At 57.8% G+C, this 27,113-nt stretch overlaps 2 protein-coding genes across 2 annotated transcripts in view; one reads left to right on the top strand and one right to left on the bottom strand.

The window, feature by feature from the left end:
- The window catches only part of SZT2 (SZT2 subunit of KICSTOR complex), a 52,681-nt gene extending 29,821 nt beyond the window's left edge, over positions 1–22,860 (top strand). The window contains exons 29-72 of the mRNA XM_046001191.1: positions 798–939; positions 1,098–1,190; positions 1,334–1,412; positions 1,519–1,812; positions 1,975–2,116; positions 2,299–2,406; positions 2,494–2,557; positions 2,776–2,961; positions 3,296–3,463; positions 3,553–3,631; positions 3,764–3,835; positions 4,022–4,223; positions 4,950–5,049; positions 5,758–5,887; positions 7,633–7,785; positions 7,867–7,969; positions 8,059–8,164; positions 8,251–8,362; positions 8,986–9,104; positions 9,210–9,374; positions 9,626–9,710; positions 9,851–10,015; positions 10,095–10,262; positions 10,631–10,764; positions 11,160–11,326; positions 11,449–11,546; positions 11,639–11,771; positions 11,883–12,013; positions 12,114–12,214; positions 12,288–12,464; positions 12,662–12,929; positions 13,020–13,099; positions 13,188–13,313; positions 13,405–13,604; positions 15,355–15,445; positions 15,834–15,914; positions 15,997–16,071; positions 18,441–18,654; positions 19,032–19,185; positions 19,359–19,481; positions 19,591–19,996; positions 20,125–20,241; positions 21,794–21,862; positions 21,994–22,860. Of these exons, the coding sequence (XP_045857147.1) occupies positions 798–939; positions 1,098–1,190; positions 1,334–1,412; positions 1,519–1,812; positions 1,975–2,116; positions 2,299–2,406; positions 2,494–2,557; positions 2,776–2,961; positions 3,296–3,463; positions 3,553–3,631; positions 3,764–3,835; positions 4,022–4,223; positions 4,950–5,049; positions 5,758–5,887; positions 7,633–7,785; positions 7,867–7,969; positions 8,059–8,164; positions 8,251–8,362; positions 8,986–9,104; positions 9,210–9,374; positions 9,626–9,710; positions 9,851–10,015; positions 10,095–10,262; positions 10,631–10,764; positions 11,160–11,326; positions 11,449–11,546; positions 11,639–11,771; positions 11,883–12,013; positions 12,114–12,214; positions 12,288–12,464; positions 12,662–12,929; positions 13,020–13,099; positions 13,188–13,313; positions 13,405–13,604; positions 15,355–15,445; positions 15,834–15,914; positions 15,997–16,071; positions 18,441–18,654; positions 19,032–19,185; positions 19,359–19,481; positions 19,591–19,996; positions 20,125–20,241; positions 21,794–21,862; positions 21,994–22,137 (6,124 nt within the window). The 3' untranslated portion in view covers positions 22,138–22,860. The remainder of the gene's footprint in view (positions 1–797; positions 940–1,097; positions 1,191–1,333; positions 1,413–1,518; positions 1,813–1,974; positions 2,117–2,298; positions 2,407–2,493; positions 2,558–2,775; positions 2,962–3,295; positions 3,464–3,552; positions 3,632–3,763; positions 3,836–4,021; positions 4,224–4,949; positions 5,050–5,757; positions 5,888–7,632; positions 7,786–7,866; positions 7,970–8,058; positions 8,165–8,250; positions 8,363–8,985; positions 9,105–9,209; positions 9,375–9,625; positions 9,711–9,850; positions 10,016–10,094; positions 10,263–10,630; positions 10,765–11,159; positions 11,327–11,448; positions 11,547–11,638; positions 11,772–11,882; positions 12,014–12,113; positions 12,215–12,287; positions 12,465–12,661; positions 12,930–13,019; positions 13,100–13,187; positions 13,314–13,404; positions 13,605–15,354; positions 15,446–15,833; positions 15,915–15,996; positions 16,072–18,440; positions 18,655–19,031; positions 19,186–19,358; positions 19,482–19,590; positions 19,997–20,124; positions 20,242–21,793; positions 21,863–21,993) is intronic.
- HYI (hydroxypyruvate isomerase (putative)) lies at positions 22,861–25,515 on the bottom strand. The gene is made up of 8 exons (XM_046001199.1): positions 25,260–25,515; positions 25,070–25,181; positions 24,009–24,123; positions 23,728–23,806; positions 23,589–23,638; positions 23,406–23,475; positions 23,144–23,278; positions 22,861–23,022 (listed from the first exon to the last, which is right to left on the bottom strand). The coding sequence occupies exons 1-8, from the start codon at positions 25,456–25,458 to the stop codon at positions 22,949–22,951; spliced, it is 834 nt and encodes a 277-aa protein (XP_045857155.1). The 5' UTR covers positions 25,459–25,515; the 3' UTR covers positions 22,861–22,948.
- Positions 25,516–27,113: the final 1,598 nt, after the last annotated feature.

The following is a 27,113-nucleotide window of genomic DNA, read 5'->3' as shown; positions in this document are numbered from 1 at the left end:
ACTTTCCGAGCCAGGGGTCGGGCTGCACAAGGTCATGCCCACACATCAGGGAGGCAGTTGCTTTGTTGCTGGCTTCTTGCTCCCATATTTCCGTCTCCTCTCTGTCTCTCCTGTTCCGGCATGGAGTATGGAGCTGGGTGAGGGGTGGAGAGTTGCCGGCTGCCATCAGTGAAAGGGGAAGCTTGTTCTGAGGACATTCCTGCAATAGTAGTAATCCCTGGAACCAGTCCGTGAGTTTCAGAGTGTGTTGCTCCCTGCTGAGTCCCCAGCTCACCTGAGGGGCCCAGCAGGTCCCTGACGAAGGGAGGGAGAAAGGCAAGCGAGCAGATAGCTGTGTGTCTGGCCCCCGTGGTGTGTTAGCATCAGAAGGAGAAGAAGCAGAGGGAAGAGGGTCCCAATGATACCCAGGTCCAAACTCCAGCCCAGTTCCCTGTCTGGAGCTCTAGAGCCTCCACTCTCCATGCCCCACATCTGTGCGTTTTTACCCACTAAACCTTGCTTCTCCACCTATGTTCTTCCCCAGTGAAAGAGGTCACCCTCCACCCTAGTCAGAAAACTGGGAGCCCTCTTTACTCATACCTCTGTGTCACAGAAATGTCCAGCCGTTAAGAAACATGGGGGTTCGAGCCAAAAGGGGTGGGGTGGTTGTTGCCTCTCCCACTGTCCGTGCCATTGTACTGAGCACCCTTGCTAGAGCCACAGACTGTGTGAGCCACTCCCAATAGGGACACAGGCTCCTCTGGGACTTGGTGGCTCTTAACGCCTCAACTCCCCTCACCCCCACCCTGACCACTCAGCATAGAGACCGAGGACCTCAGCGAGCCTGAGTTTCAGAGCAGCCGTGTCTCTGGTCACCCAGACCCCAGCCTGGAGATCTCTCTGACAGACGTCTGCCAGCTCAGAGGAGAGGCGCATGACACCCTTCATGGCCTCATCCAGGTGGGACACTTGGTGGGGGGAGAGGAGGGTGGAGTCCCGCCTGCCCTCGGCCTTGATGGGCTGTCCTGGGACGGCCTGTGTAGGAGTCTGCTCTAGGCTGGGGGGAGTGTTCTGCTGAGGGTGGGCTGACATAGTAACCTCCTTCTAACCCCAAACAGGAGAAGTTCCTGGAGATCAGCAGTCTCCACTTCCGCACGGTGCCCTCCAATCCACACTACTTCTTCTACTGCCCTCCATCCAGCCGGCGAGAGGTCAGTGGCTTCCTCCCTTCCTCCCTCAGACCCCTGAGCCACAGCCCCACATACCCACCCGGATCCTCTTGACTCTTGGCTCCCGAGGCCCCAATGTGGCTCTTGTCCGGCCTTAGCTAAAGCTGTCTCTTTCTTTTGCTCAGGATGAGGGCCCTCGGGACACAGTGGACAGAAAAGTCAGTGACCTGGAGTTCTCAGAGGCTGAGCTCATAGGAGAAGAAGGTGTGTGGGCAAGTGGGGAGAGACGGTAAGGCTGCTTTAAGCCGGGATTTGGGGCCCTCTGCTATCAGCCTTTCCCAGTAAGCACACGACATGCACCCCTATCTAGGAGACACAGCAGCCTGCTGTGTGGTCACTGAGAGTGACCCAGAGCTCGAGGTGGAATACCGTGAGAGCCGTGAGCCAGAGCTTGGACCGGCAGGGCTCGACTCCGCCTCGCTGTCTGATGCCGATACCATGAACCCTGATGAAGACTCCTTCAGCATCCTGGGGGGCGACTCACCGACAGGACCGGAGAGCCTGGTGCGCGACCTGCCTCCTCTCTTCCTGCACCTCACGTGCTCGGTACGGCTGCGTGGGCAACACAGCTCAGTACCCGTGTGCAGCCTGCCCACCTGCCTGGGTGAGTGCGGAGTGCCTGGGAGCGGGCCACAGGTCCCAGCACAGCCTGCCTGCCTGTCGGGAGTGGGGGACAGGGCCTATGGATGTAACTCATTAGCACGGGGACTTGAAGTCTGTGCTTGTTCCCAGGCTCTAGCAACCCCTGATGTTCCGCCTCTCCCAGGCCAGGTGCTTTCCAGTCTGGAGGGCCCCCCCATTGGAGGCCGAGTGCCCCTGAGGGACCTCAGTGTTACCCTGGATGTCTTCGTGCTGACCTTGCCTCTGGAAGTGGAGCTTCCCCCGACCTCGGACCCTCAGCACCACCGGTGTGGCAACAAGTTTGGTGGGGGGCGGGGAGGCCTGGGCCTTGCTTGGGTAGGGGCCCATTAAAGGAATCTAGAGGCACCTGGGGACTCAGGATCCCTTAAGGATTCCGAGGAAGGAGTGCTGAGGAAGCCTAGGAAGAGAGTAGCTGCTGATTTTTGACCTTCGCTCCTACCCTGTTCAGGTCCACGTCTGAAAGCAGTGCTTCATTCCCACGATCCCCAGGGCAGCCGTCATCTTTGAGGTCGGATGATGGCCTGGGGCCCCCACTGCCACCCCCAGAAGAAGACAGGTACTTCTCCTTCCACCTCTCAGGGTTCCTCACGCCGTGTCAGTTTTGTTCTCTGGAAGCCAGCATCTAACCCTTTCTTCCCCTTAGGCACCCGGGACTCTCCAATTTGGCCACGCCCCACAGACTGGCTATTGAGACCACCATGAGTGAGGTGAGGGCCTTCCCTCCCCCAGGCTAAGTGACAGCCCCTCAGCTCTAACTGATACCCTTGCCAGCATATGAGGAAGGTGAGGCGCCCCTTTATTCTGGGATCAAAGTAAGGCCTCCCTCATCTGTGAGGCAAGGTGTCTTCTAGTCTGCAAGTGAGGTGATGCCCCAGGTGGCAAGGAGGTGCCCTTGGCCACTTCCCGGATTGCTCTCTGCCTGTAGATCCACTGGTTGCTGGAAGATGAGATGGTGGGGGCCCTGCGAAGAGGGGGCATCCCTCAGAGCCCTGCCCTGCACCGTGCAGCTGCCCACATCCACAGCTCTCCTGGACGTTCCACCTGCCTTCGTCAAACCCTGCCACTGAGTTTTGTGTTTGGGCCAGAACGTTCCCTCACACAATTCAAGGAGGTACACTGCCCTCAGAACGCCCGCTGATGGTTCTGGGGCCCATTCTTCTCCAGACTCCAGATACGGAAGTAGAAAGGCCTCTCCTGGTTTCAGTCCATAGCGTTCCCCTCCGAACAGCCTCCTCACCACATTGTCCCCTGCCCCATGCCTGGCAGCCCAACTCAGGGGGAAGAGACCCAGCTCCTTTCCTTGCCACTAGGCCTATTGAAGTTTAGGCAACTTCCTGACCCTTTGCATACCAGGTAGTTGTGAGGGTCTGATGAGGAAGTGTGGGTTGCCGTGAACAGGGAGCGCTGCTTCTGCCTAAACTGTGACCTTGGCTCCTGTTCCCCAGGAGTTCCGCCGCCTTCACCTCCCTGGCCATGTTCTTCTTGAGGATCCTGACAGTGGCTTCTTCTTTGTGGCAGTTGGCCAACAGCCAGGTGGGTCCCAGGGGGAGCCCCCTTCAGCAGCCTGGGCTTGGCACAGCCATGAGGACAGAGCCGAAGGCATCGAAGGGGAGGTGAGCCTTTCCTGGAATGACCTGGGAATGGAGGGGGGTGGAGGTAGGTGTGTGGGGCCTGTATTCAGCTCTGACTTCCTGCCCCTCAGGCCCTGACAGCCAGCCCCCAAGCCCCTGGCTCCCCAGAGGGTTCCGAGGGCACCCCCCTCCTCAGCCTGCCACAGGGAGGTAAGAGAGGACTTGGGCAACAAAGTCTGGGGGCTAGGACCAGGGACTTACAGATCCCTGGCCCTGCTTCCCTCCTCGGGCGGTCCTAAGCAAGTTCAGTAGAGGTTCCAGACCTTTCCCTTCTCTTCCCAGGGAGCCAGCCTGGGCCCAGCCGGGGGCTGAGCCTTATGTCCAGTCAGGGCAGTGTGGACTCTGACCACCTGGGTAAGCCGGGACAGTGCGGGGAGGACTCTAAGCTGATGGGAGGCAGACACTGGGCTGTGAGGCAGAAGGACCGGCAGGGGCCATCAGAAGGGAGTGACGTGAAGGGGCCGGGCCCATCAAGCCTGACACGCTTGGAGAATCAGATGAGCCAAAGGTTGGGGCTGAACCTCAGCTCGTTTGACACAGGTTACGATGGTGGCAGCAGTGGCTCAGACAGCGAGGGTCCCAATGAGACCCCGGGGGAGAAGGCTCCCTTCATGTTGCGGACCCCACCCGGGCCAACACCTCCACAGCCTTCGCTCTCAGGCCTCCCTGGGCCCTGTCTGCCTGACTTCTGGCTCATCGTTCGGGTGCTGCAGGATCGTGTAGAAGTGTACGCCCACGCACAGTAAGTAGGGGCCTGCACTGTGCTACTTTTCCCCGGTCCCACAATACTCCTCTCCAGGGTCATCCCAAAGTAAGATATGGGACTGAGGGTTTGGGTTGGGGTCTGACTGTGTTCTGGGGCTGGAGGGTCCTGACCACTTCCCACAGCCTGTAGCAAAGCAGGTCACTCTCTGCTTTCCTAGTGGAGTTCAAAGCTGGTGGGATTTGGGCTCCTAGCCACGCGTTAAGAGCTTCTCTGGTTCAGAGCAGCTTCAGAAGTTGATGTGGGACTAACAGGTGATATTTGATAAGCACTTAGTACATGGCAGACAATGTTCTGAGCGTTCCGCCTGGACCAGCTCCTTTTGTGGCAGGGCGGAAGAAACTCAAGCATGGTTAAGTTAAATACTTGCCCAAGGTCACGGGAAAGGGCAGAGCCAGGACTTACAGCAAGGCCCCTGGTTAAAGATGGCTCCCGTCACAGGGTGGGCTGGGTTTGAGAAGGGAAGACCATTCTGCTCAAGGTCTGAGAAGGGAGAAGGACGCTTACATGTCCTGCCCACGTGGAAGCTGGTAAAGCAAGCCTAGAGCTTGTGCTTCCGTAACTGCTATGGAGAATTCTGCTTTTCCCAGTTCCCCCCATGTTTGCTTCCCTTGGTCCAGTCCTATTCCCTTCTCATGGCTTCTCTTGGCCCCGCTGCCAAACCCCACCCCCACCAACTGCGTCCATTCCATCCTTCCCCTCCAGGAGCCTGATTCGGGAGGATGGGGGGCCAGGCACCGAGTGTCGCCACCTGCAGCAGCTCCTGGTGAGGCGAGTTGGGGAGATCTGCAGGGAGGTCAACCAGGTAAGGGACAGCGGGGAACAGGGCTTTCTAGGCATGGGACACTGCTCAGATGAGGAAGGAATTTCTAGGAACTTGACCTTCAGAGGCTATTGATCCATCACGGACATTTTCTTTGACACCTGGTTACTGGGGTACTCTTACTCCTTGGGCACTACAAACTGGGGAGCACTCCTCCACCCACTCCCAGTAACGTGGGTTACTCTTCCAGACCCTGACTGTGAGCTGTTCCATCTTGTGGCCTTGTGCTGCTGTTAGGGATTCAATAGTGAATAAGACAGGGAAACCCCGACTCTCTGGAACTTGTGTCGAGTGAGGGAGATAGACATTGAACAACTAAATTACACAAATTGTTTCCATTACAATTGTGAAAAATCATACAGAGGAAAAGTAGAAACTGATGAGAGCATATGACGGGGTCTGACCTTCTGAAGTATCAGGGATAGAATTGATCTTTTTAAGCTGAGACCTGAAGGGTGGAGAACAGATTCTGGTAAAGAGGAGGATCGAGTGTTCCTAACCTGGGGTTCCAATCCCTGAGCCCGGTGACTGTAGGACACATCTCTGACCCTCCAGTGATTACCGATGCTCTCTTGATCACTGACCCCCCGTGATAACGGGCATCTTCTCTGGCCTTTGATCACCCCTGACCACTGCCACCAATTCTTTGAGAAATATTTCAGTTCCCTGATACCCGGCTCCTCCTCCCAGCGGCTGCTTCTGCAGGACCTCCATGACAGTCATGTGTGTAACTCTCTTCTGGTGGCCGAGAGCGAAGAAGATCTGTGGCGCAGTGAGACCCCCTTCCACTCCCGACAGCGGGCACCACTGCCCAGTGATGGTGAGACCCCACCCAGCAGCCTCCCTCCCGGGCTGCTGCCGCCCTTCCTGTGTCCGTGCTTGGGTGAGAAGACCAGGGCAGAGTCACCATGACTTGGTCACCAGTGCCAGGAGAGCAGGGAGGATAGGACAGAAAAGGGTCACTGGGTTTGGCCATTGAGAGTTCTCGTGTGTCGTTAGTGAAAGTAGTTTAGGCAGAGAAGTGGGACTAGGAGCCAGAGGAGACAGAAGTGAGAGGATCTTACACAGGTGGAGCAGAGGAGAACCACTCGTTCATGTAGCGTGGCAAGCACACAACGAAGGAATTTGACAATAAGGCAGACTCAAGCACATCTGTGTTCCACAGGGAGGGAGCCAGGAGGCAAGGAAGGGTTAAAGAACACAGGAGAAAAGGGACCGTGGAAGGGGCACCGGCTGTGACCTGTCTTCCTAAGGCCGTGCCTCTGCCTCGCCCCACCTTCCTTTCCAAAATGACCATCTTTCCCCTTTGGGTAACAGGGCCGAGGAACGGGGCGGGGGTGGGGGGCGGGCAAGTAGGCCGGGTCACAGGTGGGGGAAGATCAGAGGGGAGGAGCCTAAGGCCTGGTAGGAGGATCTGCCTTCTGATCAGCTGTCCCTCCTGATAGGCAGGCACAGGACCCCTCTGGGCTTCCTGAGATTTCTGGTCGTGATGAGGAAGCCCAGTACTTTATTCGAGATGTTAATGGAAGTCTTGACACTTCCACTCTCTTCTTTGACTCCTGATGACCCCTCAGCCCAGCTCAGAGGGGAAAGCCAAATGATGTCATTCCGTTGTCGTTCTTCCCTCTGGTTGAAAAGGAAAATCAGAGCACTTCTTGTTTTTAATATCTCAGCAAGTCTGTAGGTGAACATTCCTACCAATCCCGGACGTCACGTCTCAGCACATCCCGAGACGTGCTCCGTATCAAAGCACCATTCCCCTAATTAGCGGACTTCCCAGGGTCTGATGGCATCTTCTGCACATTGAGCACGAGATAGGACAGCCACACACCTTTGTTGCCAATGCCTCTAGCAACGTGTAACGGAAGGCCAGTCGGAGCCCGAGACAGCCCTTCCTCATTATAGTCTCTCCATGTGATTTTGCTGGAGCCTTCAGCAACCAGCATTCCGTTCCAGACAACCTCCTGTGTGCTCTGTACACGGCTCACATCTGGCAGCAGCTTCTCTGGGAACCAGATGGCTGCCTCTGCCGTGCCGGGGGGCTCCTCTTCAACCTGGAACGCTGGAAAGGGTCAGACCAGGCTCTGGACTGTGCCCCTGGGCTCTTGCATTCTGCCCTGCTGCCCTGTGAGTCGTTTTGGGTCAGCTGTCCTCCAGAGCACAGCGTTTGCCCTGACTCTGCAGGTGTGTATCAGCTCTCCTATCCTCTTGGTTCTGACGGGGTTCTCATTGCCCCTCCCTGTGAATATGCAGATGGGGTGTGTGTTATATATCATATTAGTACACAGCCGGAGTGTCTTGGCATTATCTTCAGGATTTTCTCATGCTCTGCCTACCGGACACTTCTTAGCTTCTTCTCCACAACTGCCTGAGAGCCTTTGTGCTATGACCTGGTTTCCGAAGAGTATGGTCCTGCCTTGTTACCTGAAATGACCGTCTTTCCCCTGCAGGGTGATAGGGCCAAGGAGTCCTGGGGAGTAAGGACAAGTAGGCCAGTTCATAAGAGAAGCAGCAAAGGCAGAGGGCCGTGTCCTGCCTCTCATCTGCTGTCTCCCTTCTCCCCAGATTACGCTGCTGATGAGAGCTGTGCACCCCGAGGGTACCTAGCCGCCACGATGCAGTTTGTCCCCGGCCATTTCTCCTGTGACGTTGTGTGGGGAACCGTGATTCGAGTCCATTCACGCCTGAAAATGGGGCCCAGCATGGGGGTCTCTCGGGGTGTGTGACGGGCATGAGAGGCAAGTGGAGGGGGAGGGAATCTGGAGAAGGGCCTGTCCTGAGCCCCCATTACTCCCACAGCCATCCAGGCCCTGCGCTCCGTGCTCAATGCCTTCTCTGTCGTGAACCGGAAGAATATGTTTGTCTATCAGGAACGAGCAACGAAGGCTGTGTACTACCTGCGGTACGTGGGCCCTGGGAAGAGAGGGTAGAGCAGGGATCAAGGATGGTGGCCAAAGAGCTATGTCCAGAGTCTGTGCCACTGTCTCCCAGGCTCCTGGAGACGTCTTGCAGTGACCGGCCATGGGAAGGCGACGCGCTGCCCCCCTCCCTAGCTCTGTCCCGAAGCCAGGAGCCCATCTACTCTGAGGAAGCCTCGGCACGTATCATCCCCACCCCAAGGCCCTTGTGCTCCCCTCATACTTTGCCCACTGGAGCCAGGCCCTGACCCAAGTTTCCCTGTAGGGGCCTCGTTCTCCCCTGGACATGGCTTCTAGCCGCAGTTCTGATGCTGCTCGTCCTGTGGGCCAAGTGGACAGGCATATCCAGCTTCTGGTGCATGGTGTAGGACAGGCAGGTAAGCACTGCTAGGGAGGGGGCTGGGGAGTGACCAGAGGAGGTTCCAGAATCCTCCCGAGACTTCGCTTGGCACCTTCCTACTCTAGCTCATGCTGTGCTCTGGGTTTTCCTCACGGAGGAGCTGGGTGGGACAGACAGATGTTTGGAGGGTAGGCCCTCTAGCTGATTGAAATGCAGCTTGGGGAAGAGGAGCCATGAAAGCTGACACCGGGTGTCTAGCCTGGGTGACTGGGTGCTTGGTGGCTCCACTGGCTAGAGGTCATGGGTGAGTTTGGGTTCGGTTTGGGAAATGGTGAGCGTGAGGTATCCACCAGGCAACTGGATGTTGCTGTCCACGTTTACGGTTGCTTTAACACGTATAGGGTCTTGGGTTAAGGTTGTTACATACGAGGTAGATGTTATTATTACTCCCATCTTAGAGACAAGCACACTGAGGCTTTGAGAGGTGACTCTCACCTGTTCGCGTTAAACAGTGAACTAGAACTTGTCAGAACTAGAACCTAGTGCTGGCTGCCTCCAGTGCGTACGGGAATGTTCGAGTCTAGGGCTCAAGGGCCAGGCTGGGGGGAGTTGCTGGATCCTCTGCCAGGGTCTCCACTCTCCTGCCATGGCTGTGTCCAGGTCCAGAGATTACCGACGAGCTAGTACGGGTGCTGCGTCGGCGCCTGGACGAGGCCACGCTGGATGTCATCACGGTCATGCTTGTTCGGAACTGCAAGCTGACACCCGCTGATGTGGAGGTCAGCTCCCTCCCAGCCTCCGACGGCCCTCCAGGGCTTGCGTGTGGGGACCATCCGCTCTCTGCCCTCTCTGCGCAGCTCTGACGCCCCTTCCCCTCTCTGCAGTTCATCCAGCCGCCTGGCAGTCTCCCCTCTGAGGTGCTGCACCTGGCCCTCCCTGCCTCCTGCAGGCCCTGGCTTCCTGCCCTGGCCTGGTACCTGCGGCAGAACCTGCTCATCTTCCTGCACTCGCCCAAGTACACGGACAGCAACAGCCGCAATCACTTCCAGGTGAGGGTCGGCCCCTCTCCATACTCCCCCCGACTGCGGAACTGTTCCCTGCCAGCGCTGCAGGTGACCTTGGCCTGTGGACCTGTATATACCGCTGTCTCCCCCACCCCCTCCACCTTTATTGTCTGCCCATGTCTTCTTGTGCTCCCAGCTGTGCCCGTCCGCCATTCCCCACTGTGGACACCATCCCGTGATGCTTTCTGTCTGTCCGCCCGCTTGGGCTTAGTTCTCTGTGGTGCTTCCCTCCTCAGCACCCGCTGCCACCACAGGGCGGCCTCCCCGACTTGGACATCTACTTGTATAACAAGCCTGGCGGACAGGGCACCGGCGGCAAAGGTACACTGCCACAGCCCCATGCCGCTGCTGAGCATGCGAGAGCATCTTCCTGCCTCATGGCTGGGGGGGCCTTGCCCAGCCTAGCCACTCAGGGAGATCTGGAGGTCTTGGACCGAGCCTTTCTCTGGATTTCTACCCAGGGGTCGCCTGCATCACTCTAGCCTTCGTGGATGAAGCAGGGAGTCCCATCTCACTGGCCTCTTGGCCCCCCTCCTCTCCGGGGCCCCTGGACCCACTGCAAGAGGAGGAATTTGAGCAACTGACCCAGGTCACTCGCTGCCCGACTGTGCCGGATGGTTCTTCAGGTGGGTCAGTAGCAGGGGTGCTGAGTTCATGCTCTGGGAACCAGAGGCCCCCTCATGTCACCCCCGTTCTTTCCCCCAGCTCAGAACAGCGCCCCACGGCTTCGACTGGATGTGTGGGAGAAGGGGAACATCAGCATCGTGCAGCTGGAGGAGAAGCTCAGGGCAGCAGCCCGCCAAGCCCTGGCTGACGCCGTCATGGAGTTGCGGCTGCTGCCAGCCTCCCTGTGTACTGAGGACGCATCTCCAGGTACACAAGCTCCAGAGAATGTGCCAGGCCCATGCAAGACCAGGTCTCTGGTGAGCTTGCAAAGGTGGGGCTCCCGGAAGGCATCGCAGAGGCTCCCTCCAAAGTACACATTCAGTACACAGTTGTCCTGTATCTTCTCTGCGTCAGCAAGGCGACATGCCAGCCGAAGGGTCCACACCCAGCTGGTCCCCCATTTCGAGAGGGATACCGCCCCAGGAAATCCTTCACACGAACACATAGCTCTCGGGTGCATACGCCACCATTGCCTGAGAGGTGGAATAAGGGGCAAGTCACTGCCATACCTGTTGTGGGGCTGGGCTGTCCGAAATAGGCACAGTGACAGGAGTCTGTAATGTCTGGTGTCACAGGAAATCTCCGGAGCGGGATATTGGAAACCAAGAGCCCTGCAGGCCGAGCCAGCACCTTTCCCCCCGGCCCTGGCCCTGGCGAGCCTGTGACTCCCCCGAGCAAAGCTGGCCGGCGTAGCTTCTGGGATATGCTGGTAATGAGAGGATGGGAAGAGGCGATGCAGTTGGCATCCGCCTTCTTGCCTGTCTCCTGGCTCCCCTAATCCCCCCGTAGACCTTGCCCCAGATGGCCTGTCACATAAAGCAACTCTGTCCCTTTGGGGTATGCAGCGGGGTAGGGTCTCTCTGACATAGAGACCCTCAGCTGAGCAAGTGCCTTCTCTTCCCTTTCCTCATGGGGTGCCCACAGGAGAAGTCAGGCTTGCACCAGTGAGGGTGCCGGGGCTCGGGAAAGCCGAGTGCTGTCCGAGGCTAGGCCTGCCCCGGGCCTCCAAGCCCCCCAGGCTCTCATTACTGGTTCATGATGCCCCCATCCTCCACACCGTCCCCCTTCCCAGCAGCACTTCCTCATTCACTGCCTCGCCCCCAGAGTAAAACAGAATGTGGGGACTTGGGTTCCCCCAAAACAACCGATGACATTGTCCTGGATCGGCCAGAAGACACCCGGGGCCGGAGGCGTCACAAAACCGAAAGTGTTCGGACTCCAGGTGGCACTGAGCGGGCACCAGGCTCAGATTCTGGAGCCCAGAGACAAAGGTGTGTGTGTGTTAATGGTGTTGCATCAGTGGGTGGGGGTGAACTCACGGGTAGGTGTTGGGTTTGTGTAAGCACACACATGTCACATGTGGAGGTAAGGCTCACTCCTGCTGTGTCTTCAGACGCAGGACCACACAGCTAGAAGAGGGTGAGGTAGGGACCCTGCAGCCTGTGTTTGCTCGCGTGACTCAGCGCTGGATGGAGTTTATGGTTCAGATCGGTGAGACCCCCAGCCCCTCCTCACCTGTACTCAACCCCATGGCCTAGTCCCCAACCTACAGCCCCACCGTGACCTCTCTCCCCCGGTTCCAGGTTGTGCCTCAGTGTCCAGGAGCTCCACCCACATGGTGTCCCGATTCCTCCTTCCGTCTGTCCTTTCTGAGTTCACGACTCTAGTCACCTCCATGGCCGGAGACACCAGCGTCCGTATCTTTGAGCAGCATTTGTGAGTTTGGGTCTGCTGGATGCTAAGTTCGGCTAGGCCTGGGAGGTGATAGCCAGGGAATGGGGCTGTGCATGGATGGTCTGCTTTCTGTCCCTCCCTTCCTCCCTCCAGGGGTTCAGAGCCAGAGATCTTCAGTCCTTGCTCCCTTGGACAGCTGTGCCCAACGCCACGCCCAGCGACGGAGCGGCACCTGCTGCTTCTGGGAAGGAACTTCTTGCAGTGGAGAAGACCAACCCAGCAGGGTGAGGGCATGGCCCAGAGGGAGTGAGTTCAGAGTTCTGGGGAACAGGGTGGGCTCACAGGGATCTGCTTCTGGACCTCAACTGAGCATTCCTCCCGTAGCTGCCAAAGCTGTGCAGCGCTTTGAGCCAGGAGGCGATGGGAGCTTTGGGCGAAGCGCTCCCCGGCAGAGGTTCTTGCTGCTGGAGGTCGTGGACAAGAAGGTAGATGGGGGACCAGGGGCTGGGTGGGAGAAGGAGTTCAGTGATGTCACTGACCCTGACCCCTGACTTCCAGCTACAGCTGCTGACCTACAACTGGGCTCCAGACCTGGGAGCGGCCTTGGGTCGGGCACTGGTTCGCCTCGTGCAGTGGCAGAACTCACGCGCCCACCTCATCTTCTGCCTCCTCAGCCAGAAGCTGGGGCTTTTCCATCATTGCGGCCAGTTGGACTTCCCAGTGCGGGACGAAAAGGTGCCTGTTGCTCGGGCTCCCTCCTCTACTTCTGATTCCTAAGGGATTAGTTGAAGGAAGTGCCAGTCAAGAAGCAGGGGAGAGGGCATAGACTGAGGGCAGAGATAGTGGGAAGGGAACATCTGAGAGAGGAGGCCATGGGGTGGAAGAGAGGGTCTGAAGGCAAAGGCCCTGAACCCACACTCCATCTCTCTCAGGAGCCAAACCCATTCCTCCTGCCAACCATGGAAGCAGAGACCCTCATCCGGAGTGCAAGCCCCCCGCTGAGCCGCGAACAGGGCCGGCTAAGTGCCTCCTCTCGGGGTGGAGGCTCCCTTCCCCTTGACACATTCCCTTTCGATGAGGCCCTGAGGGATATCACAGCTGCCCGCCCCAGCTCCTCACTCGGCCCTGTGCCCAGACCCCCTGATCCCGTCACCTACCATGGACAACAGTTCTTGGAGATCAAGATGGCGGAACGCAGAGGTGAGGGCCCTGGGCCAGGCGGGGGCAGTCTGTGGAGTATGGGAGGAGTGACAGCTCCTGGGGGTCATTACTAATGCCTGCACCCCCCAGAGCTTGAGCGCCAGATGAAGATGGAGAACCTGTTCGTGACATGGCAGCAGCGTTCTGCTCCAGCCAGCATGCCCATCAGTGTGAGTGGCTTGAGCCTGTGTCCTCCCTGAGCATCCTGGGACCGCGTCCCTGGCCACCGTTCCCATGCTCACCACCTCATCTCCCCAGGCTGCAGAGCTAGAGACCCTGAAGCAGTCGTCCCGCCTGGTGCATTACTGTGCAACGGCTCTGCTCTTCGACCCAGCTGCCTGGCTACATGGGCCCCTGGATACCTCTGGACCCCCCGAGGGCCAGGTGAGGCTCCAGACTCCTGGGTCTCTTCCACGGGACCTCCCTCCACCCCCATGGTGCGGTTGACCACCTGCCTTAATCTCCACTCCCCCAGCGACGCCATCGCCCCGAGTCTGGGGCCGGGAGCCGGGAGGCCCCTACCAGCTGTGAGTCCTCAGATGCACCCCCGCCAGGGGCCCGGGAGGAGCCGTGGCTGAAGGAGCTGAGCCTGGCCTTCCTGCAGCAGTACGTGCAGTATCTGCAGAGCATGGGCTTCGTGCTGGTCCCTCTGCGGCCCCCTTCCCCGGCCCGCAGGTGAGTACTTCCCCTACCCTCCCCCTCCCCCATTCTGCTGCTGCGGCACGGCCCCACACACCCTTGGGCTGCCTTCGCCCCGGCTCCCTCTGAGCCCCGTGGGCCTTGTTGCACGTCCCTCCCCCCTCCCTGGGCCAAGCATACCCACGAGGGTCAGGGTCGCCTTCCCACGGGCCCCAGGCACGGCCTGTAAACCTCCCAGCCGCCCAGGTGTGTACACAGCTGTGCACACGTATGGCTTACACACTGATGGGCTGTGTACCTCCACACCCTGGATCTGGGCCTTAAGGATTCCTGGCCTGGTCACCACAGGGACCTCTCTGGGTATCTCGTGTGGTTCGTGGCCCAGGAAGCCCTGTCCTTGCTGAGTTAGCCTCTGTCACCAGGGACCCCTGCGCCAGGCCCACCTGCGTCGTTGTCTTCCAGCCCGTTCTGGGACAGTCGTGACAGGTCTCAGTGTTGGGAAGCAGGCAGCTCCTCTCTCGCCACCTTGCAGCTCCCCGGAGCACAGTGACACAGCCACGGCCACTCTTCCTGTCCTGTGTCAAATCTCAGATTCCTGTTTCTGTGGCCCCTGCTTTATGTTGTTCTCAACATCTGAGCCTCCAGAGTCTGTGTTCCCAGCCCCTTCCCAGTGGCTATGGGAACCTCCCTCTTCGTGTTGCAGTTACTTTTGAGTACGAGTTGTACTTCCTTAGTTGGGACACCACCTGGCCCAGAGAGCCAATTCCAACTCCTGAGCATTTCTAAAACCAGCTCTCCAGCTTCCAGGCCTCCCACCCCCTCCCGGGCATTAGGAAGAGAGGACAGTCCTGCTCCTTTGGGACCCCGCCCCTCTCATTTCTGGGCATCAGGGCCTGAGAAGGAACTCTACTTGCTGTTCCAATGGGTCCCCTAAAGGAGCATCTCTGAGAGACTTCAGTTTCCATACTTTCCATTCAGTTTGAAGCTCTTCCCAAAAGTCTGGGTTTCTTTTTAAAACAAAAGACAGTAGGGGCACCTAGGTGGTTCAGTCACTGGGGTGTCCAGCTCTTGATCTCAGCTCAGGTTTTGATATTCAGATCATGAGTTCAAGCCCCACACTCAGTATAGAGCCTACTTTTAAAAAAATAAAATTTTTAAAAAAGACACTGGGATGAAAAATATGTTTCCAGAGCCAAATTTACAGTCAGGCCTTCCTCTCTCATCAATCTCACCAATCACTGTCAAAGTCTTGTTCCAATTTCCTTGAGGATCAAATGAGACATTTCTTTTCTCCAGAGGCTTTCACACGCCCACCTCACCGTCCAACCCAATTGCCAGCAAGCACTCTGGTGGTTTATAGCTCCTGATATAATGAGTGCATCCTACTGGCCCTTGCTGTTTTCCTGGTTCACAGTACCTTTCTTGCTTCTCTTCTCCCCTTACTATTGAGTTGAGTAGGCCTATGGGACCCTGAAACAGTACCAACAGCCTCTTATGCCCTAACCTGTCCCCTCTCCTCTCACCAGTGGAAAGGGGCCTGGCATGGAGTACTCCTCCAGCTTCCCCTTAGAGCAGCAGCTGCTGTGGAGCCCTGCTGCCCCGTGGTGTACACCTGGACTCCAGTCCCAGCCGCTTCCCCAACATGGTACCCCAAGCAGGTCCTTCCCCTCTCCAGTCCCATTTCTACTCCTGCAGGTCGCTTGCCCGTGAAAGTGATTGTGGGGCTGCTGGCCAGACCACTTCCCCCGCTGGCCTGCCTCATCCTCTTCCCCCCTCTTTTCTGCAGCACCAGCCGGCTACGGGCCATGGCCATCCTTGGAACGGAAGGTCGAGGCTCCTTCTCCTGCCCTAAAACCAAGACTGATGGGAGCCCCAAGGTAGTGCATCGTCGTGTACCTTCCCCGGCAGTATAATCAGCAGTGCCCCAGCCCCAGGTGTCACTGAGCCGGAATCACTGACCCAAATCCTTATCTCGGGAACAAAATGAGAGGCACAAAGAAGGCACAGGCTGTCATGCGACATGCCTGGTGACCAAAGGAGCTGAACTAACTCAAGTCTAGAGGGCTTCAGGTCCCTGACCTCACTCAATCCTGACTCACTCTCAGCAGTCCTGGGAGCTGGCCCTGCCCTGAGGCAGACAGACAGGAACATAAATAACCACCAAACGCCAGGGGTACACTGGTACCCAGAGGACTCCCCTGCTGGTTCGAGGCTGGTGAATCCCCAACCCTTGCCCCTGAACCCTAGTGTTTCTCCTTTCTTTAGAGCACCAGCTCTCCAGTCACCACCTACCACCTGCAGCGTGCTCTGCCTGGGGGCATCATCCTCATGGAACTGGCTTTTCAGGTGAGCAGGAGGAACAGTGAGTGGGGAGAGCTGGACCCACCTGTCTCTTACCCTCCTGATCTCATCTTCACCTTCTCTCCAGGGCTGTTACTTCTGTGTCAAACAGTTTGCCCTAGAATGTTCCCGGATCCCCATGGGGCAAGCTGTCAACTCTCAGGTATGTGGTGGGGACGGAGAAATACGAGGTCTCAGGCATAGTGCGTCCCCAGTGTGCTGTGGCCAGTAAGAGGATGAGTTAGTCTGGGCCAGTGGGGATCTAGTGCTGTGGGGTGGCCAAGTCATGGCCATTCCGGCATCATGACTGGGTCATCCACCCCTCAGCCTCGCTGTCAGTGGGCCAGACCATATTCCTCCACAGCGCTGGAGGCAGGAGGCAGTCCAGCACAGTGGCTGCTCTGGTCCCGTGGTCACTGTGGGACTGACCAGAGCCCAGTACCATGGTCAGTTCATAACCATAGATGGCCAGTGAGGACCTTTGAACATAGTGGGTAATCTGACACAGGGGGACATCAGTGCCACGGGCAGTCCTGGCCTGATCTAGAGCTGGAGATAGCCAGGCTTTGTCAGGATCGCCACTAACACTAAGAATGAGGACCAGCGTTCCCTGCCACACAGCGTACCCCTGGCATTTGGTGGTTATTTATGTTCCTGTCTGTCTGCCTCAGGGCAGGGCCAGCTCCCAGGACTGCTGAGAGTGAGTCAGGATTGAGTGAGGTCAGGGACCTGAAGCCCTCTAGACTTGAGTTAGTTCAGCTCCTTTGGTCACCAGGCATGTCGTGTGAGAGCCTGTGCCTTTCCTGTGCCTCTCATTTTGTTCCCGAGATAAGAATCTGACTGGGCCTAGTCTGCCTGACTCCTCATACCAGGATAGCTCACATCCAGCCCATGGATGGTTGCCTTTGACTTGAGTGTGGACACCTAGAAAGCCATCACAGGATAAGGTGACCCAGAAAAACATGAAGCCCCTTACGTTCAGAAACCTGCCTGGGCCAGAGTGCTCCAACGGAACTCTGGACGGGCAGGTACACTTTCTCACTTTGCTGTCATGCTGGCAGAAGTGACCCAGCCCCATGACTCTCTAGAACTCCTTTAAGTCTTTGTGGCTTCCTGCCCCGATCTCCATCCGGCTAGCCTCTCTCTGCCCCTACTTGTGTAATTGCCGGCCCTGTGTACATACCTAAATTGCTGCACTGTTGCTGTGGTTGCCAAGTGCACAGTATGCAGGCTCAGCAGAGAGGAGAGCTTTCCTCCGCCTGTACACCTAAGGGGACCTGCATCCGTGGAGGTTAAGTGCATGCCCCTTGCAGCGTGCTATTCGGTAGCAGGACTAGAGCTGAAATCTAGTTCTGTGGCCGGGAGCCCTCAGCTAACATGCCATCATGCACCATTGCCGACAGCGATGTCATCGATGTCCCTGAGCCTGAATTACGTCCCCCCGGCCTTCCTCTCTCCCTCTTCCCTCCTTCACAATCATCCTGAGCCCTTTCCACGCTAGTGCTCATGATCATCATAATCCACGGGCCGTTCAGTTTACCACAAGTTCTCTAACTTTACGAAGACCTCTGCTTCATATGAGGATAAGGGAGCTTATATGTCCCACACGAGACATTGTGACTCAGCCAAGACCACACAGCTACTCTGACCCCAAGGCCGTAGTTTCTTTGACAGCCAGTTCTTTCCTTTCCTAATAACTCCTGCACCCAGTGCTTCCATGGGTCTGGGCCTGTAGATCCTGCCAGCTCGGCACCACGGGTCCAGCAGCTGACACACTCTCAGTGATGGTGGCTTCCATCAGGAGAAGCACCAGCTCCGTGTCTCCACCTTCCTTTCTTCCTCCATCCATGGTTCATTCATTCATTCACAGATCAGTTAAAGGAGGCCCACCCTGGCCTAGCCTTGGCAGGGGGTCCCAGAGGACACTTTACGAACAAGTAGGAGCTAGCCAGATTTGGGAAGCAGGGGGAACAGCGTTCCAGGCAGACAGAACAAGCAGGTACAAAAGTGTGAAGAGAACATACAGTGTCCTGGGAAGAGCAGGTGGCTGAATGGGAAGGTCAAGCTGGAGACATGGGAGGAACCAGGAGAGACTTCCCAATAGTGCATTCCACGCCTGGCCTCCCCTGGCCGCCTGCACAAAACTGGCACTTGGCTGGATTCTGCATAACATCATCTTCTAACGTCCTACATCCTCCTGTCTGTGGCCTAACGTTGGCCATCCTGCCTGCCCACTGCTAGAACATACACTCCTTGAGGGTCAGGTCCGCCCCCTCCCAGTGTATCCCCAGCGCCTTGAAAAGTATCTGGCAGGCACTAAGCAAGTATGTTTTGCATCAGTGATCTGGGCCAGACTTTAGCGGACTCGGGTAGAGTCAAAGGCCCATCTGTCAAAACAGTTGAGTTTTCAGGTATGAAAAAGGGAGTACGCGGAGGGGGGCTTCTCACGGAGGGGGCTTCCCAGGGAAGAGGGAGAGAAACGGGAATGTGCCAAGCGGCCTGCCAGGTCCTGACCCGTGCCCACCCCCCCAGCTGTCCATGCTGTTCACGGAGGAGTGCGACAAGGTTCGTGACCTAATGCACGTGCACTCGTTCAGCTACGATTTCCACCTGCGCCTCGTGCACCAGCACGTGCTGGGCACCCACCTGGTGCTGCGGCACGGCTACCACCTGACCACCTTCCTGCGGCACTTCCTGGCTCACCACCCCGACGGGCCCCACTTTGGCCGCAATCACATTTACCAAGGTTGGTGCCAGAGGACAGGCCGGTGAACCAGAACTAGACCCCAGGGGGTCTCCAGACCTGGGCCGATGGGACCACTTCCTGGGGCCAGAACCTCCGCCTCTCCTGTCCCATCCTATCCCATATTGTTAATCACCTCATGTCACTTGGACTGTATCCCTGTGTCTCTGGTTTGTGTCTTTCTCTGAAGTTCTTCATGGTGTTTCCCATCAATCCTGAGCCACTTTGGGCCCACCTCTATGTTCCCCAGGATCTTAGGAGCCCCCCAGAATAACAGCCAGTCTGCCTGTCAATGAGAGCCTTAGGGATGTCTGTCTCCCCATCCCACCTGTTCAGTATGTCTGTCTCAGGCTCAGCGTCTCCTATAACTCACCCCTCAGGGACCCTGGAGCTGTCCACACCACTCATTGCTGCCCACCAGCTGTACAACTACGTAGCTGACCACGCCAGCTCCTATCACATGAAGCCCTTGCGGATGGCCCGGCCTGGAGGCCCAGAGCATAACGAATATGCCCTGGTATCAGCATGGAACAGGTGAACTTGGGTGTGGGGGGGGGGCACCAGCATGTGCTCTGGCGGAGCTAAGGTCAGGGCACCCCCACCCCCGGCCCTGGGGCAGTAGGGAGATGTGTTTTCACGAGCCAGACGGATGGGCGTGGCTTCATTAGAACCTCAGGGCTGGCATCTTCCCCACCCCCACCATACAGCTCTGGCTCCTACCTGGACTCCGAGGGGCTTCGTCACCAGGACGACTTCGATGTGTCTCTGCTGGTGTGTCACTGTGCTGCACCCTTTGAAGAGCAAGGAGAAGCCGAGCGGCATGTTCTGCGGTCAGCAGATCCCCTACCTCAAATGTGCTCATGGCCCAGCCTTCCCAGTGCCCTTGCTCTCTCTGTGCCCCGCTCTGATCACCACATTCCTACCCCGTCCCCACCCCAGGCTGCAGTTCTTCGTGGTGCTCACCAGCCAACGAGAGCTCTTCCCCAGACTCACCGCAGACATGCGCCGGTTCCGGAAGCCACCCCGACTGCCCCCTGAGCCGGAAGCTCCTGGGAGCTCAGCTGGTAGCCCTGGGGAGGCCTCGGGGCTTGGTCTGGCCCCTGGACCGGCTCCCCTGTTCCCCCCGCTGGCTGCAGAGGTGGGGGTGGCGCGGGCACGGCTGGCTCAGCTGGTCCGGCTGGCTGGAGGCCACTGCCGTCGGGACACGCTCTGGAAGCGCCTCTTCTTGCTGGAGCCTCCAGGGCCTGACCGGCTACGGCTTGGGGGGCGCCTGGCCCTGGCGGAGCTGGAGGAGCTCCTGGAAGCAGTCCATGCCAAATCCATTGGGGACATTGACCCCCAGCTGGTAAGCGGCCATGTGTTCTAGAAGGGGCCGGTTTGGATACTAGGGGTTCTGGCAGCAGCTGGGGTGGAGGGTACAGAGCTTCAGGTGGCTCTCGGACAGCAGATGCACCCCCGTGGACCTTCCCCTAGGACTGCTTCCTGTCTATGACGGTCTCCTGGTACCAGAGCCTGATCAAGGTTCTTTTAAGCCGTTTTCCTCAGAGCTGTCGTCATTTCCAGAGCCCGGACTTGGGAACTCAATACCTGGTAAGTCTCCCTGAGACTTCTCTGAAGGGGGAAATGTAGCCAAAGGCCTCATCAGAGAGATGACATGTCCCTGAAGGAGCCCCAACCCAGCTGGGTCTGCTTTGGCGGGAGGCCTAGAGGGAACAGGATCCACGTGAAATCCTTCAAGCCCTGAGCACCGAGCCTTGACATAGGATTCATGAGAGCAGTCTGGAGCTGTGACCTTAAAAGCTCACAAAAAACACACGTCTGGGGGCGCCTGGGTGGCTCAGTGGGTTAAAGCCTCTGCCTTCAGCTCAGGTCATGATCCCAGGATCCTGGGATCGAGCCCCACATCGGGCTCTCTGCTCCGCAGGGAGCCTGCTTCCTCCTCTCTCTCTGCCTGCCTCTCTGCCTAGTTATGATTTCTCTCTGTCAAATAAAAAATATTTAAAAAAAAAACAAAAACATGTCTGGCTAGAGATCCTGAGGGCCAAGCTCTGGAACCTCATCAGCCTTAGGGGCTGACTCCCAAGAAGGACCTCTGGGGCTTTAAAGGCTCGTGTCGTCACACTGGCAGCACTGGCAGCACCTGGGAGCTTGCCGGAATGCAGGCTCTCAGGCCCCAGCCCCGACCTGCTGACTGAGCAGGTCTAGCCTAATCCCCAGGGGCACACGAGAGACTAAAAGCACTACCTGGGCGAGGTAGAGAGAAAAAGGCTCAGGTGTTGGCCAGACACAGCATGGGAGGTTAAGAGACTGAAGACGTGAGCCTGATGAGAGCAGTGGTTGTGGGGAGGAGACATTTGGAAGAAGACTTCCAAAAAAGTAGGCGCTGGTCCATAGGGAGGGGTCCCGCAACAGTGCTTGTGAGGAAGGCGAGTTTCAGGGCCTAAAGGGGCATTCCCGGGACACTGAGGTGAGTTGGTAAGGCTGTGGTTGTTGGGGGGCGGGGGGCGGTGAGCAGATGGGGGCGCTCCTGTGGATGGGGGGAGCGCTGAAGCAGGAGTGGATTTGGGAGAAGGGTGATGAGTTGAGTCGGAGGTCCGTGAGGCCCTCCCAGGACCACATTCTAGAAAGTTTATGGACGCTGGGGACCGGAGCCCAGGAGAGAGAGACCTGGGCAACAGCATGAACAGGTGGTCACTGAAGCCTGGGAGTAGAAGGAATCACCTGGAAGAGATCACTGAGCTGAGCAAAGGGACAGCCAGATATAGGGGGTTAGTCTGAGAGGAGGTCAAAGCGATGCAAGACCAAGGACAGGAGGCAAGGGGGAGTTGTGCCAAGGGTAGAGAACTCTCAACGTGCCAGCTTTGTGCAGGGCCTCTGGACAGACAAGCTCTGAAGCCTTCCAGTCAGGCGCCTCCCCCTCATTCTGAGGCTGTTTGGGCTGACGAGGAGCCAGGAGGATGAGGACGGAGGTTCAGTTTAGAGACAAGGTCCTGGGCGCCTGGAATGCAGGTGGGCTCAGGTGTGGTGATGGGAGCAGGCCTTCCTCACACCGGCCCCACTTCCAGGATGCCCTCAAGGAAGGTGGATGCTGCCTCAGGTGACACAGACCTCACTCCCCGTGTCACTTTGTCTTTCACTGCAGGTTGTGCTGAATCAGAAGTTCACAGACTGTTTTGTACTGGTGTTTCTGGATTCCCACTTGGGAAAGACGGTAAGAATGGGTGAGGGGCTTTGTGTCAGCCTAGCGGGAGGCTTCCCCTAGAGCCTAGGGAAGTTGGGGAGCCCTGCTCTCCGTGCCTACCCTCCCTCCTCACCACCGCACCCCTGCCGTGTTCCCCACAGTCTCTGACAGTGGTTTTCCGAGAGCCCTTCCCAGTACAGCCCCAGGACAGCGAGAGCCCCCCTGCCCAGCTGGTGTCCACCTACCACCACCTCGAGTCCGTCATCAACACAGCTTGTTTCACCCTCTGGACCCGCCTCCTCTGAGGACCAGACCACTGAATGGCACCATTCCTTGAACCATGGGGGGTCCAGAAGCTTGCCCACTTGAAGCAGGACTGACCAGCCCTTCTGGGCCCAGACTGAAGGGGACACCAGAAGCTTTGTGACTAGATCTCGGGTCTGCAGCCCCAGCCTCACGGTGGGAGCTGCCCTCCTGAGCACTTGCCACTGCTGACTGGCCCAGGCTCCGGAGGGGTAGCCCAACTCCCTGAGGTGCCCATCTCCTCTCAGTCCCCTGGGCCCTTCCAGGAAGGGACTCCACCTTCCTGCTCACCTGGTGGAGTCCCAGGAATTCACAGCAGTTGGCAGGCGCTCACCCGAGAGCTCCTCTGCCTGAACGCGCCTCCAAGGCCCTAATGGCCGGCAGCCACCCCGCCCTGCTTTGAGCCCTCTGGTCTTCGTTTCCCACTTGAACATCATTGCTGGACGTTGCCACTGAGATACGTCACCTTGGTTCCAATGACCGCTCTGCCTCTGAAGCCCCTGTGACTACAGGCAAGTCCCTTAGCTCTTGGACCTGTGGTCTGTGGCGTGTAAATGAAGAGGTGGACTCAGAAACCCCCGTGTGCACAGGAGACTGGAGCACCTGAGCGCGAGCAGGACGTCCCTTCTCTTCCCTTCTCACCAGGCAGGAAGCAGTCCCGGGAGAGCGAGGGGTTGGACACTGTGTGTCCTCCCACTGCCCAATAACACACACATGGGACAATGTTCAGCAGGTGGTCTTTAATGCAGGAGATGCAGGCCGCTCTGGGCCCTGTCCCCCAGAGGCATGGGGGGGGGGGTGCAGGGCGGGCCCTCACCGGCCAGCCTGAGGGTGGCCCCGCCTGTCCCAATATGCACGAAGCCAACTCAAGCCCTCTGCTGTGTCTCCTGAGGAGAGAGGGAGGCGGTGGCATCTCGACCCGTGAGGAGAAGAGCAGCCATGTCCAATACCTGTCAGTCCAGAGCTCCCTTCCCCAGGGCCCAGCCTGGAGCCCCAGCACCCCCTCACCTTGAGGCCGGTACTCGCAGCCCACAAAGCCCTCGTAGCCTTCATCCTCCAGCAGTTGGAACAGATAGGGGAAGTTCAGCTCTCCGGGGCTGTCAGGCTCCCCCCGGCCTGGGACCTGGGCCACCTGCACATGCCCTGACACAGATGGCGGCAGGTGAGGGGCTCAGGCGCCACCTGAGGCCTGAGGGGCGGACGTGGGGGGTGTGGGGGTTGAAGGGGTGGGAGGACAGCAGACAAGAAGGAGCAAAAAGACCCCTCTCACCAACAAGGGGCAGAAACTCCCGTATATTCCCTGTCAGATTCCCATCCATGATCTGCCAGTGGAATAGGTCCTGGGTAGAGAACACTAGTCAGAGACCCTGCAAGCCCCCCTGCTCTCACCCCATTCTCCCCAGATGTGGGGCACACTGGGCCTTCTGAGAAGCATTTCCTTTCTTCCACTTACCATCTGTAACTGGAGGTTGGGTCTTCCGACCTTCTGTAAGATGGCTGCCGCTGGGAGAGAAACCGGGGAGGGGGCCGTGAAACCCGAGGAGAGCGCAAGATTCAGAGGGGACTGGGGGAGGCACGGGCTGCGGTCCTACCCTGCTGGGGGGTGTCCAGGAAGTACTGGGGGTCGGTGATGCGGGTGTTGATGGGCTCCAGCAGTCCCACGAGGCTCTCCTAGCACCACGGCGGGCCCGTGAACAGAGCTCTGCTCCAGTTTCGTGCCCCCTCCGCTAGTCACTGGTGAAGGCCGTCCTCATTCCCTCTGAGCTGGGCTAGTGCCTGGCCTCGTGCCTCATTTGCTGTCCCCACTGTGTGCCCCCCTCCGCACACGCAGGCGTTCATGTAAATACGCGGCTCTGTCTGTCCTTGGTCTCACCTGAGCCAAAACTCCAGCTGCGTGCCTCAGGTTCTCCAGAAAAACTGTCTCCATTTCACTCCTGACTGCTGCTCGGTCAGCCCCCTGGGGCACTCGGCCAGCCATTAGGTGAATCCTGGGGGGAGGTGTCACTGGAGGAGGCTGGGGAGGCCATCCTGACAGCAGCGGGGGGGCCTCATTGCTGTGGCTCCTTCTGCGCCCCTCCAGCTGTCCTCCCTACCTCCCCCCCCCCCCCCCCCCCCCCCCCGCTGGCTGGGCTGTCACCTGCCCTCCTGTGGCAGCCTGAGGCCAAGCCCTTTCCCAGGTACCATCCTCCCGCCTGAGAGACCTCTCATTTAGCGCTCCAGTGGCCCCTCTCTTCGGTACTATAAGCATGCAGGTCAGCCTCACTTTCCAGCAGGTATTTTTGACCCTTCCCGTAAGTATCCCATGCGGCTCGTCTCCACTCCTTGCAGCTGTTCCCTAGATCCTTCCCATCTGCCCTCTGCCCCCACCACTCACCAGTCATGATCCCTGTTGCAGTTTATTTGATCCGCCCCACTCTGCCTCTTCCACCTCCTCCGGCCATCACCTGATCTCTCTTGGCCACACCCAACTCCAAAGGGCCCCATCTCCAGCCTCAGGGACTCTGCTGAGTGCCCCAAGCCTTCTCTTGTCTCTGGTCAGTGCACCCTTGCCTCCTACATCAGGCAAACGCGTGTTCATTTCTTTGAGCCCCAGTTCAACATCACTACCTATAAGAAGCTTCCTCTGATCCCAGGCAGTTGCCATAAACCCACCCTCCAATGGATCGCTCCCTGTGTTCACTTTCCTATCTCCCTGGTCAGAGCTCCTGGCACCGGATCCCTGCATGAAAGTGTGGCAAACACAATGACACAGGACAAATAAAATACAAAAGGCAATTGACAAAGGACGGGGACTGGCAGAGTGGAGAAGGGCCAGTGCGTGTACTTCTGAACCTCTCCAACCTGGCGCTGCGTTCTCCCAGACCCCAGACCTGGGGCAGGGGCTTGGAGGAGCCCGGGTAAGGTGAGGAGGAGGTGGAGGAGAGGGTAGGATACCTGGGACAGTCCAGAGCCTTGGCGTACAGCACTGCCTGTTCCAGCCCCTCTCGGAAGGCCGCTTGCCTCCCGGGAACGGCCCCCAGCCCCATTTCCCCTTTCTCTCGGTCTCCTGCGGAGAGAACAGGCCTCAGACCCGCCTCGCGTTCCCGGGCCTCCCGGAACCCCCCGCCCTGGCCCCGCGGCGCACCAGGGGGCGTGTTGATCAGCACCATCCGCAGCCCCGCTTCCCGCGCCGCGCGCGCCAGTGCCACGGGGGGCTCCGCGTACGGCCAGGCCACCTCGGCGGCCTCGAAGCCCGAGCCGCCGGCCGCCCGGAGCCGCGCGGGGAGCCCGGGGAGCTCGGGGAACAGCCACGATACGTTGGCCGAGAAACGGAGCGGAGCCATGACGGGCCGCGTACACTCGCGCAGGGCAGAGTCCAGAACCCGCCGGAAGGCGGAAGCAGGCAGGGCGCCGCAGAGCGGACCTGACCTGACCGGGCGGGGAATCGCCGATCCGGGGGAGGGCGCTGCGGGACCAGGCTGGGCCCGGCCCGGGAGGGCGCGCCAGGGGAACCCGATCCGAGGCGGGGCGCGCTGGCGCCGCGAGCCGAGCTAAGGGCCGTCTGTGCCAGCCTTTTTTGGTTAGAAAAGCATTGTAGGGTGAAGACCGAGGACGTCCAGAAAAGTAACATTTTCGAGACTGGAGAAAGGGAAATGCGGGGAGAGGCGACAGAACCAAGCGAGAGGAGTTCGGCCCGGGAGGTCGGCGGGAGAGCATCCCCCCTCCCCACGCCCCCCCCCCCCCCCGCCTCCTCCAACCACGGGAGGGTAGACTGGGCGGGAGAGACGGGGGATGGTTGGGAGCCCCAGGGGCTGAGAGCCCAGAGAAAAGGGCAAGAGAGAGCTGGCCAGTCCCGAGAACCCAATTAAAAGTAAGGAACGTGAACTTTAACAAATAACTTAGTATTTCCCCATTATAAAAATAGTATCTGTTCGTTATGCAACATTTGAAAGATACAAGACGAAGTCAAGAACATTAAAATCACCAGTCATCGTGCCACTAACCGCTAACTTTCCCTTACAGATGAAAAAACAAACATAAGCAGGTTTTTTTTTCCTTTGAGAATTCTGATCATACTGTACATGCAGTTTTATGGTCTGCTTTTTCATTTAATATTATTTTGTTAACATTTCCCGGTGTTCAATATCCTTCAAAGTCATTGCATTCGCTGCTCATTGTGCCATACCCCCTGCCCAGAGTTTATCCCACTGCTCTGTTGATGGTCATTAGAGTTTTTCAACATTCGTGTGTGCGTGTGTTGTGAAAGCACTTGAATGCACCTCTTGGCTCCATCTCTGAATTTTTTCTGAGGTTCCTTTGAAATGTCCATTACAGTACTTGCTGGCCCTAAGTCCTTTATAAGGAGAACTGGCCCCACCCCTGGTCTCTGCACTGGGTGAGGGGATGCCCTCTTCCCCCAGCTGATTGGGCCACAGGAGGACATCTGATCCAAGGGCAGCGAAAGCGTCCACGGGCTGAAGACCCATTAACTGCCTAGTTTGGATCTGGCCAATCAGATTCTGTTTCTCGAAGTCCAAACCTGGAAGTACTGAGAAAGTCAACTAAGAGGTAGTCTTGCCAAAAAAAATGATTGTGTATGTAGAAACCAAGTAAGTAAGTCAGTTGGTGAAGGAACACTAGCGCAGGCAGGGGACTAACCAAGCACCAGAGTACGAGGGGTAGAGGTGGCACATCGAGAAACTTCTGGGTGGAGTTTATCCAGCTGGCGAAACCCACAGACCTAGGGTCTGTGCACTTCCCAGGCTGAGATGTTTAGACCTTCTTGGGTTTCCGTTGACTGTAGCCTCTTAATGTTTCTTGAGAGAACCGGTATGAGTTTATTTCATCCTCAATAACCCAAATGATTGGGAAGAATCTTAAGGCTGGAATTACATAGTCAGCAAATAGGAACATGTTTAAGGTCTTGATGCTCTGCTAAACTGCTTTTTTTTTTTTTTTTAAGATTTTATTTGTTTATTTGACAGACAGAGATCACAAG

This window comes from Meles meles, chromosome 1, assembly GCF_922984935.1.
Source record: "Meles meles chromosome 1, mMelMel3.1 paternal haplotype, whole genome shotgun sequence".
NCBI lineage: Eukaryota > Metazoa > Chordata > Mammalia > Carnivora > Mustelidae > Meles > Meles meles.
This window is presented reverse-complemented; position numbering and strand designations above follow the sequence as displayed.